Raw genomic sequence first — 10,852 nt, forward strand, 5'->3', positions numbered from 1 at the left:
AAATTAAAAAACTGGAAAGTATACTCATCCAATAAATAAAAAAATTAATGATATCCACACAGTATTTCTGCAATATGCATATACGATATATCACAGTTCATCTCACAATAATGAAATAAATGAACAAGATACTAAAAATGAGGTGTGGGTTATGTTTATCATGACAACTTGAATGATGACTGAGATTTCAAGTTCTGAAAATGGAAAAGTTAATTGCCAAAAGTGGGTATGATAAATTAGGAGTGACTTCGAAACTAGTGGCTTAGTGAGTAGGCTGACACAACAATGTCACCTACTGCAAGCTGAAAGAAATATCATTGATGGAGATGTAAATGTCCATTGTTCATAAGAAGAAATTAAATAAAATTGTTTTAGCGCAGACAAATGCACGCGGATGATGTGACTTAATGTGACCTATACTATCTTATAGGCCAAAAAGATTATCAAGAACCATATTGCAATATGCAAGAGATCCACCAGTAGTAGAATGAAGATAAGATTATTTTCAAAAAGCTGCAGATAGGTGTCCATGAGTTACTCCAAAACCAAAAGAAAGGAGCAATAGTGGCTGGAAATTAGTTCATATTGCATATTGATCTTATTAGGAGCATCACATCCTCTTCTGTAATACAACAATTTGACAAGGTGCCTATAGATCTTACTCAGAACAAACTGATATCTCAATCAACAAATTTTTGTTCTTCAGTTTTTTTTTTCTAATGGTATGGGTTTGTAGCATAAGAAGATGATGGTTACAAATACAGTGCTTGATATAAATCTGGTCGTTATTGATGCTTTGTGTTTCTTCATTAAATTGAAATATATTAATGATCATTATCATACTACAGTCTTTAATGTGCACATGAAGTCATCTTTTACTACCAAAATAAATGGAAGAAGCACTAAAAATTATAAAATTTTCATTTAAGCAGGAATAAGTGGTGAAGCAACCTTTCAATGTACAGAAGAATGAAGTAATAATTTCCATAATAGTACCTTGTTTGGAGAAGAAGCAATAAAGCAGCTCTTAAATTTATTAATTAGAAAATCAATATGTTGTCTCAGTTCTGGGATCCAAAAATCTTGAGATGAAATTGTGTTGGCAGGTTTTGCTTTTCTTATGTTTCACATCCATGTACACTTTTTTTACTATAGGCTCATATACAGTCCCCAGGCTCCTACACAGATCAAATTTGTCATCAACGCAAATTGTTGCATAATGGTTCTCATGTACCTTGCAAGACTAACAAAAGAAGTTAATATACTTTAGGGGAAAAACCAAAGGAAGAGTACCCAAAAAAAGACTATGGAGCAGTTACCGGCTTTACATTATCATGGGGTGATGAGGGGAAGGAAGGTCTCCAACATTGCATTGCAGAGCATCACCCCTCCATTCTTTAGGACCATGCCTAGCATACATTGAGCTAATCTCATAATTAGCTTTCTAATTGTAGTGGTATTTCACTAATAGATATGGTAAAAAAATTGACCTTCATTGGGGTTTTATTAATTGAAGGACCATTCCATCCAATTTTCATTTGTTGGAATATATCTGGGAATCTGAGCTGTCTAATTTTCAATACCTGGGGCCTGGGGGACAGTTTGTATTCAGTTTTCAATAGTTGGGGGACTACTCTTAACAAAATTGATAATTAGGAACTACAAGTGAAATAACAACTTATTTTGGGACTTAAAATGCAATTAGTTCATAAACACTGGTTACTGGTTAGCAGTAATTGTTGATTAATGGACTAATCATGTTTTTGGTGCTTTGGTAAAAACTTAGCCACTTTGAACTTATTTTTAAAAAAATAATTAATTAAAAAAAAAAAAACATTCTTTTCGTGGGCAATTCAGCTGGACCCAATTATTACAAATCAACACTGCTTAACCATTTCCATGTTTCCTCAAGTTTTCTTTCATGCATGACATTTGCTGAAAAACAGCAAAGTGGATACTTATTTAGTCCAATCCCTTGGAAACAACTATTATTAGAACAACCAACCCTTTCAGAGTAATAATCACAGAACCTCTATGATCTGACTCCTGCTTCATCAGCTACACTTAAACCTAACAACATCGAACCTCACAAGGGCCATCCCAATTTTCATGCTCTGCCACTAAGAACTAAAAACCACCATAGAGAATTTACCATTATTACTGTAAGCAAGTAAATTCAATAAGTCATATTGAGGATGACAGGAAAGGAGAGATTCATTCACTGGGATGTGAAGAGGAATTACATTGCCAAGAATCACTTCTCACTGGGCTAACTCTGGATCCAATTTAAAGATCAACTATGAAAAAACATGAGTGAAGACTGCATTATAACCAAAAAGCTAGGTTCAATGAACACACTATAGAAATAGGGCAAATCACAGCATAGAGAATCACTTCAACCTTAATACAGGAAGTCATTGCTTCACCAGATGTCGAAAGGCAAGTGGTCGGCCCAGGTGCACTCATACATTTGCCCAAACTAGAACATAAATGGAAACATTAGAAGGTGCCTGAAACCATGCTAGAATGCAAGCAGTAGGTGACAGTTCAATTTGACCTTGGTTGCGAAGTCCTTGACAAAGCAAAGGACTAAAGTAGGGCTAAAATATATATTTTTTCTAAAACACCCCAAAATACACTAATAGGAACAGTACACTTATGCAATTCTAGACCATTAAATGACAATTGATGGTGACACTCCAATCCTTCCCTATATATTCTCTTCAGAAATCTTCATTCTAAGGCCATTCTACACCTCTCTATTTTCTTGGAAAAAGTTGAGAACAAAAGTAGTAACAAAAATCCCAAAAAATTCCCACAAGGAATTTCTTTTCCCAATTCATAGGCTAACCCTTTCCACATACAACCATCTTGTGAATACTTAGAAGAATGAAGTCACCACCAGTGGTATTCACCAAACAAAAGACTATGCTCCTCAAGTTCATTGTTGTTATATTAGCTGGTTGCAGTATTAAGAAAAGTAATTTTTGCTGTAACTATCCTTTTGCCACCCCTGAAGTCTCCCCTCATTCAAGTTTCTCAGTGATCCATTCATCACTCGAAGAGTTAAAACTGGATGGGTATCTTAACTTTACAAACATTGACCATGCAGCAAAGGACTTCGGAAATAGATATCATTTCCTTCCATCAGCAGTATTATACCCTATGTCAGTTTCCGATATCTCTTCCACCATAAAACTTATTTATGATATGGGTACCAGCTCAGAGATAACCGTTGCTGCAAGAGGTCATGGTCACTCTCTACAAGGCCAGGCACAAGCTTATCAAGGAATAGTGATTAACATGGAATCTCTTCGTGTACCAAGAATGAGTTTCCAAGCTGGGGAAAAGCCTCATGTTGATGTGTCTGCTGGAGAACTTTGGATAAATGTGCTGCATGAAAGTCTTAAATACAAACTAGCACCAAAATCATGGACTGATTATCTTCATCTAACAATTGGGGGCACTTTATCAAATGCTGGAATCAGTGGACAAGCGTTTCGTTATGGACCACAGATCAATAATGTTTATAACCTTGAGGTAGTCACAGGTATGTTCATGCATTAGAAAATAGCTTTATTTTTCCAGATTCACAATTATAATATACGTATGCTAAACACATACAAAAGAAACAGACACTAGTGCCATCGTGTCAGATGGGACTTTTTGTTCTATAAAATTGTTGATTTGCTGGTAGTTCGGTCCTCCGTTATTTTATTTCAGAAAGTGTTGTGTTTTCCCAACACTCAAAAAGTCAATAATGAAGTGATTTGAATTGTGGGCTGCAGTAGCTGCACACAACAGAATTTACAGCATAAATCAATGTCGTTATCAGATGTCACTTTCTCCTCTATTCTACAGTATCCTTTGATTACCCAAGAACATTTTTCAGACAAAAAGTAGGTATTAGGAGATGGTTTTTCACCACTACTTGTCATACTAAATATTTTATTAACAAAATTCATTAATAATAGTATTCTTCCTCTAGGAAAGGGAGAAGTAATTACATGCTCTGAGGATCAGAATGCTGACCTGTTTAATGGCGTACTTGGAGGTCTAGGACAATTTGGTATCATCACCCGAGCAAGGATTGCTCTTGAACCAGCACCCAAGATGGTAACTTAATGATTTTGAAATTTCCATTAACTGCAAAGGTCAAGTTACTACCCAAAAGGGAAAGTATGAAAATATTAATGCAAAAATAGATTACAAAAATCAAAAAAGAAAAGACAAGAAAAAACACAACTAAAGGTCAATAAGCAATGTACATACTGGCAGGTTAAGTGGATCAGAGTGCTATATTCAGATTTTCCCACATTTATCAGTGACCAAGAACACCTGATATCATCCGAGGATTCTTTTGACTATGTTGAAGGATTGGTGATAATAAACAGAGATGGTCTGCTAAATAACTGGAGATCTACTTTCACTCCTAAAGATCCAGTTCAAGCAAGCCAGTTCAACTCTGAAGGAAGGACACTCTTCTGCTTAGAGGTTGCCAAATACTTCAATCCAGAAGAGGCTGATACCATGGATCAGGTAGATATTCAAAGTTCAAAATGGCTTCCAAACCTTACTGTCTTTGAGCAATTGTTGACCTAAATTTTGGCCTTTGTTATCCAATCCTGCAGAAAATTGACAGTCTTCTATCAAAGTTGAACTACATTCATTCCACACTCCTCCTTTCAGAGGTTTCTTATGTGAACTTTCTGGATAGGGTGCACATCTCAGAGATGAAACTCCGGGAAAAAGGGTTGTGGGAAGTCCCTCATCCATGGCTAAATCTACTTATTCCGAAAAGCAAGATTCATGAATTTGCTACAGAAGTTTTTGGAAACATTCTTACAGACACCAGCCACGGACCCATTCTCATCTACCCACTCAATAAATCAAAGTATCATGGCTTGCTTGTCTGCTACTTATTTTTTTTATTTTTTATTTTTGGTCTGTAATCTCAATATACTTTCTTATTTCAGGTGGAAAAATGGGACATCCCTGGTCACTCCTAAAGAGAATGTTTTCTACATTGTAGCATTTTTAAATTCTGCAATACCATCATCACCCGGAGGTAAAGATGGAGTGGAAGACATTCTATCTCAAAACACGAAAATTTTAAATTTCTGCGAAAGGGCGAAGATTGGGATGAAACAGTACTTGCCCCATTACAGCACTCAGGAGGAGTGGAAAGCCCATTTTGGAAGCCAGTGGGAGGTGTTTGCTAAAAGGAAGTCCCTGTATGACCCTCTCGCCATCTTGGCTCCTGGTCACAGAATTTTCAACAGACTTGTAGCCCTTCAATCACCATAATGATCGGCTTCGATCAGAAATAATCACTTAATATGTATACCTCTTCACCTACATAGATGAACACTTCTTCGAAAGTGTGTATGGGCAGAGGTACAAAATAATAGAGTTAGAGAAATAGTAAAGCAAAGCACTACCACGTCAATGCATGTATCGATCATCGTTCTACCATATCGCACGAGAATAATGTCTTTCGATTTGAATATTCATTCATTCCAAGGGTTGAATCGTTCGTACCTTGAAACGAGAAGAAATTGCATGGATCCTGTACGTCCTGCCTTTCGCCTCGCCTCGTCTCGCCGCCCTTTCTGCGAAACGTGTAAGGTGAAACAATGAAGAGGAAGACACGTGTTGATTACACCGCACCGCCATGCCCGAGCCTGTGGTTATTGCCGCTTGGAGGGGATATCCTGTAAATCGTATTCGGACTTGGAAGACGGGAACGAATATGGTTTTCTAGGGAAGGTATAGTCTAGACTTTAGAGTGGTAACTGCGCTAAGTATGAGAATTTCTGAATTTGTTGATAAGTATGTTGGTAAGTATTTTCATATATGTTTATCATCTGTATCTTAATATATAATAGGAGTGGTCAATTATACATGCAAAATTAGCTAGAGTTTATAGAAAATATGCCTCAAAGGAGGAAGGCTAATAAACATTAAAGAGAAACAACGATTAGTAACTACACAAAAGCTATTTGCCTTCTTTCCCTGTTTCTTCCTAGTAACTTTTGGCAGGCCTTGCAAAAACTCCTTGTGCCTACAGATGTGCAAAAATAGTACCACATTGCTGTTACATATCGCCATCTTTACTTTGCAGACGAAGGTGGAGAAGTTGTTCCAGCTGCGCCTTTTTAAGACTGTACCATCTTTTCAACTTGTGTTGTTTTGCAATGGCCTGGAGTTGGGTCTTGGTCATATTCTTCAGGTCTGCAATACATCCGGATGGAGAAGAGGGGCAGCCTGTGTCTTGAACATCTTTAGAAGTTCCACGGGACTTGGTTAACCTCATTTGGTAGTCCCTCAAGTTTTCGTGCTCTTTCATGACTGGCAAGTCCAGGCATGTTTTACTTTGTGGAGTAGAATCAACGCTCTTGGACGCGACCAATGCTAGTGGGCTTTCGTACGAGTTCTTGTTTCCCAGGTCGGTGTTGGCAGGCTTGTAACCACTCCCAGGCTTGCGCAGCTGCTTTTTTAGTTTTTTAGGAGGAGGTGATTTTAATCCCAATTCCTCAGTAAGACATGGTTCCCTGACCATGTTTGCATATAATGTCCATTCTTTGTCCATCTGTTCCCAGCTTCTTAACTGCAGAGACAAACTTGAGTTGGACTCGGGCAGAGCTGTAACTCGAGTTTTGGGGGGATAGTACTCTGGCAGTTCTATTTTTATCTGTGTTTTTCTCTCATCCTTATCCTTCTGGTTGAACAGACCCAACAATGACTCCCCAACACTCTGATCAACTTCGCTGAGCAGAGCCCCTTGTCCCTTTACTCCCCAAGGAGATTCTTTGCTGACCATTTTTGTCTCCAACAATTGACTTTTGGTGTCTTTTTCGATATTCTGAGCAGTCGCCGCCTCCTTGTACTTCTGCTTCATGCTGAAGTCTTTCACTTCTTGTTTTATATCAACTACTTTGGATCCCTGAAACTGTTCATTTTTTAGTCAAAGTTTTAGCTCACAAACACAATACTTTTCATAAAGTAAAGGCTAGGCTCAGGAGACTGACTGAAGAAATTTTCAGGAATTCAGAATAGCATTGTTGAACAATTTGGTCTATTAAAGTATTAATCATAGTTAGAACTTAGACGGTTCTAACAAACAAAAGCAATAAGGATATATTCTCAACCTTAGATGTTTCTGACAAATCAACTCCTTTGACTTCTTCAGTTGTACTCGAGACAATGCATTCATGTGTGTTACTCAGCTCTTCAACTTTATCCTCACAGAAATCTTCCAAACCAATTTCGATCCTCTTTTTCGTTCGAAAGGAACAAGTAGAAGCTTCATCTTGTAAAGGCTCTGCACCTGAATCTTTTGAGATAGCATTTGTAACCTAATCATTGTCGGAGTAGCCAAAGTCACAATTGAGCTTACTACCCAAAAAAAAAAATTGATGAATTACAATTGAACATCATTCATGTGTGTAATTTGTATTCTCTCTACTGAAGGACTAAATCTCTAATTTTCGTATAGAAAAAGGACCGTGCCTACAACCTCCCACAGGATTTATGTGCATCTTAGGCAAAACATTAACAGAACAAATTAGAATGAAGTTTATGATCACCATTGGAAGTGCACGAAAGTCATTCTAATTACTAGAATTGGAAAGAATGAAATATGGTATTTGTTTTTCTTTACCCCCTCATCCACTGTTATTCCAGATCCTGAAGATTGAGAGTTAAGAGTCCTTTCAGCTGTAACAGATATCCCACATACTATATTAGAAGTTGAACCATTCAAAATCTTCTCCATGGGCTGGGTGCTTACCACTTTCTGAACATTTGAACAAGGACGGTTATGATCTGCCAGGGACACTTCATTCTGAAGGAGGAAAAGGATTTGAATCAGGGCAAAAGTAAGAAACAAATGAAATAAATCAATCTACATGAAATTAATGAGAGTATGCACAAAACAAAGAGAAAAATGCAGACCTAGTAAACAAATTACTAAAAAAAGTTGTCAGTTGATAATAACCCTAAACAAGCATGTATTATTTTTAATGAAGGTCCAAAAGGCAAACCTGCTCATCACTTTGGGAAAAGTGATCTTGTAACAGAGCACTTAATACTTCATGTACTCTTTCGGCAGGTTTTGGATGCATTTGCTCATTTCCTAAATGAAGCACACCATTCACATTTGCATTCTTCAAATCCTGTATTAATTTGTCAAGGCAAGTGATCTTTTGAATTAAAGTGGTAAAGCACATTGCATGCCACTTCTCATCAGCCAAGGCCAGTTCACTTTGCAACAACACTTTTTCTTCTTCAACTTCAAGTATCTCTGTGTCGGCTTTTGCAATCAACGCCTTTAGTACTTGAATACAAGATTTCTCATTTAATGCATCTTCCTCGATGACATCTACAACCAAAAAGGAATATACAGAGATGATATCATAATGCAATTGAAATGGTAAATCACAAGTTAATTATATGAATAAATAAATAAATAAATAAATATATATATATATATATATATATATATATATATATATATATATATATATATATTTTAAAAAAAAGATGAGTAAAAGGAAAGGGTGAATGTGAACTACCGAATTGAGGATTGAGGTACAAGTCATTAGGCCAACTATTTGCCACATAGAAGGTTTCATCTGAAATGTAAGAAAAATTAAACCAATAGATGAAGCTAAAGAAAATGGTCAGGACCAGCAGCATGCTAATTTAAGGACTTCTTGAAAGATCAAATTCACAGCCAAGGATTGGAAAAATTTTTATGATAAGAAGAACTCCAATATGTAATTAGAGAGAAGGTGAAACAACCTTGGCTGTATGGGCAATCCCAAATGGAAAAGTTCATATCCTCAGAAAATTTCATCCTGAAACATAGTCAGTCAAAATATTAGACAGGAGTTCCCTGAGACAGGCATCTGTCATGAACTTGCTAATTTTAAGGGCTAATGATAGTGAATATACTGACATTTGAACCCTAGTATGATGAAAAATAATACTGACAACTGAATATCTTTTGATAGTAAACTGCCAAAATCAAGAACTAGTGAGATCCAACTCGAAAATTCAAAAAACTCATGGCACTGATACATCAAAACCACAACGCATCCTAATTAATCCAAAATGGCAGTACAAAGAGAAAGAAGAGTTAATTAAGAATGCAATACAAGGAAGTATGTCTCGTGCAACATGCTCACGCCCATCATATGATACTGGAGGTTTTAATATTACATCCTGGAAAAACTCGAGGAAAAAAATGATTTCACCAAAGATGCTTCTCTAGTTAGAAACTTGTACTAACAGAGTTTAGAAGTGCATGCTACCTTGTGGTTTGCCTAGAGGAAAAGCAATGACTCAATGAGGGAGACCGTACTATTCAAGGATCAGAGGAGATGAAGTGAATGGTAACCTAACTTGGCAGCAATAAAGATTCAAGGATTTTATAGTGGCATTCAGGAACCTGGTGTATTTCTCAGAACAGCGGAATTCTCCAGTTCAGGATTATTTTATCAACTATGCCAAACCCCATTTCAGCAGCAACCAAAGAGTTGGCCAAAATTTTTACGAATTCCATATGAAATCAACACTTTCAGGATTAATCTAGTGGAAACTTCAATGGACTTTAAAATCCATTTAACCATGATTCCATCAAACTCCAGCCCCCGGCAGAGTCAACATATAAACAGAACTCGATGAATAAATAAAAATAGAGAAGAAAAAGAAAACAAACCACATTTCTACAAAAGTTGAGCCACAAAATAAAATAAAAAGATTTTGAAGTGCCTAAAATACATGAATATAAAGACCCAAACAGAAACATGTCCGTAAGTTCATGAAATAAATTGCACAAGATATCCCCGGCCCGAAAATACAAGCAAGCTAAGGAGAAGAAAAAAAAATTATGAAACAGTGCATTCCAACTTATAAAATTTATCAACGAAACAGAATAGTAGTAGAAAACAAAACTTGAAAATGCTTCCGAGATTAAGTTCCGGTTAACTCAAAATGTATTGTGTATATACGTGCATATATACCCACATACATGCATAGAAATGGGGGCTAAGCATATAAATGAATGAACAAGCTGAAATTAAGAGCTTTTGGAGCACATGCATAGAATCTAACAGAGGATCATACGGCTGAAATTCGGAAATGCAGCGTCTTAAGAGAACGCAAAGTGCAGAAAACAGCTGGAATTCAAGAGCTAGAGTGGTTCAGATTATAAACTCCGCACCTGGAAGCATAGAACCGGCGAGACTAGGGTTTGTGGCTGTGGCGGAGGAGGGCGGTTTTCCCGGATGAGAGCGGAGGAGGATGGCGAGAGCTAGACTGGTAGACTGGACTGAAGTGGGAGAGAGAGGGGTATAGACGTAAAGTTTGTACAAATATCAATCTGGGAAATCTTTTGCAGTTTGACGTGGAAGAATGGGGATAGTTTGGTCCCACAATCAGACCACCTATACGCTGACCTACTACTATTTTACTTTTCGAGGAGTAATATTTTTTTTGGATAAGAACTAAAATGTAAAAATCTTCTCTCAAATCAGTCGATCTCAATGGTTCTTCACATCCTGACCTGACACAGCATTAAAATGTAAAAATCTAATACGGTATTTGATTGAGATGAAGGAATTAGGAAGGAAAGAAATTGTAATTTGGTAGAAAAATAATGTGGAAATAAAATAGAAATTCAAATTACATTATTTGATATGAAAGAATAAAATTATTAAGAATGAAGAGGAAAAAAAAAGTGGTATAAATATTAAAATATCCTTATGTAATAATAATATTATTAACCAATGGTACTTTTGTCATTTAGTTTCTTTTTACCTTTTCCACAACCACCGAATTGCAATTC

The 10,852-nt window shown here is 36.6% G+C and overlaps 2 protein-coding genes across 5 annotated transcripts; one reads left to right on the forward strand and one right to left on the reverse strand.

Annotated features, from left to right (window-relative positions):
* Positions 1-2,422: 2,422 nt before the first annotated feature.
* On the forward strand, positions 2,423-5,759 carry LOC109159043 (cytokinin dehydrogenase 1-like). Its single transcript, XM_019307037.1, has 5 exons — positions 2,423-3,550; positions 3,989-4,116; positions 4,279-4,539; positions 4,632-4,894; positions 4,977-5,759. Exons 1-5 carry the CDS (start codon positions 2,890-2,892, stop codon positions 5,305-5,307), a joined length of 1,644 nt encoding a protein of 547 aa, XP_019162582.1. The 5' UTR covers positions 2,423-2,889; the 3' UTR covers positions 5,308-5,759.
* A 54-nt stretch (positions 5,760-5,813) lies between these two features.
* Positions 5,814-10,374, reverse strand: LOC109159042. Of its 4 annotated transcripts, none has more exons than XM_019307036.1 (7): positions 10,229-10,374; positions 8,806-8,861; positions 8,577-8,636; positions 8,046-8,383; positions 7,793-7,846; positions 7,152-7,358; positions 5,814-6,952 (listed from the first exon to the last, which is right to left on the reverse strand). In XM_019307036.1, the coding sequence occupies exons 2-7, from the start codon at positions 8,858-8,860 to the stop codon at positions 6,098-6,100; spliced, it is 1,569 nt and encodes a 522-aa protein (XP_019162581.1). In that variant the 5' UTR covers position 8,861; positions 10,229-10,374; the 3' UTR covers positions 5,814-6,097. The 4 variants fall into 4 exon arrangements, with proteins under 4 accessions (XP_019162581.1, XP_019162580.1, XP_019162579.1 ...); XM_019307035.1 differs by having other exon boundaries at positions 7,742-7,846; XM_019307034.1 differs by having other exon boundaries at positions 5,814-6,946; positions 7,664-7,846.
* Between the last annotated feature and the right edge of the window lie 478 nt (positions 10,375-10,852).

The sequence above is a fragment of the Ipomoea nil genome, unplaced genomic scaffold, assembly GCF_001879475.1.
Source record: "Ipomoea nil cultivar Tokyo-kokei standard unplaced genomic scaffold, Asagao_1.1 scaffold2826, whole genome shotgun sequence".
NCBI lineage: Eukaryota > Viridiplantae > Streptophyta > Magnoliopsida > Solanales > Convolvulaceae > Ipomoea > Ipomoea nil.

Bases quoted from the DNA above. Each gene is read 5' to 3' on its own strand.
- LOC109159043 (XM_019307037.1), top strand. From the start codon at position 2,890: ATGAAGTCACCACCAGTGGTATTCACCAAACAAAAGACTATGCTCCTC. The intron at 3,551-3,988 runs GTATGTTCATGC...TTCTTCCTCTAG, and splicing joins TAACCTTGAGGTAGTCACAG to GAAAGGGAGAAGTAATTACA. The intron at 4,540-4,631 runs GTAGATATTCAA...CCAATCCTGCAG, and splicing joins AGGCTGATACCATGGATCAG to AAAATTGACAGTCTTCTATC.
- LOC109159042 (XM_019307032.1), bottom strand. From the start codon at position 8,860: ATGAAATTTTCTGAGGATATGAACTTTTCCATTTGGGATTGCCCATAC. The intron at 8,384-8,576 runs GTAGTTCACATT...TTTTGGTTGTAG, and splicing joins GTACCTCAATCCTCAATTCG to ATGTCATCGAGGAAGATGCA. The intron at 7,847-8,045 runs GTTTGCCTTTTG...TTCCTCCTTCAG, and splicing joins TTTCCCAAAGTGATGAGCAG to AATGAAGTGTCCCTGGCAGA.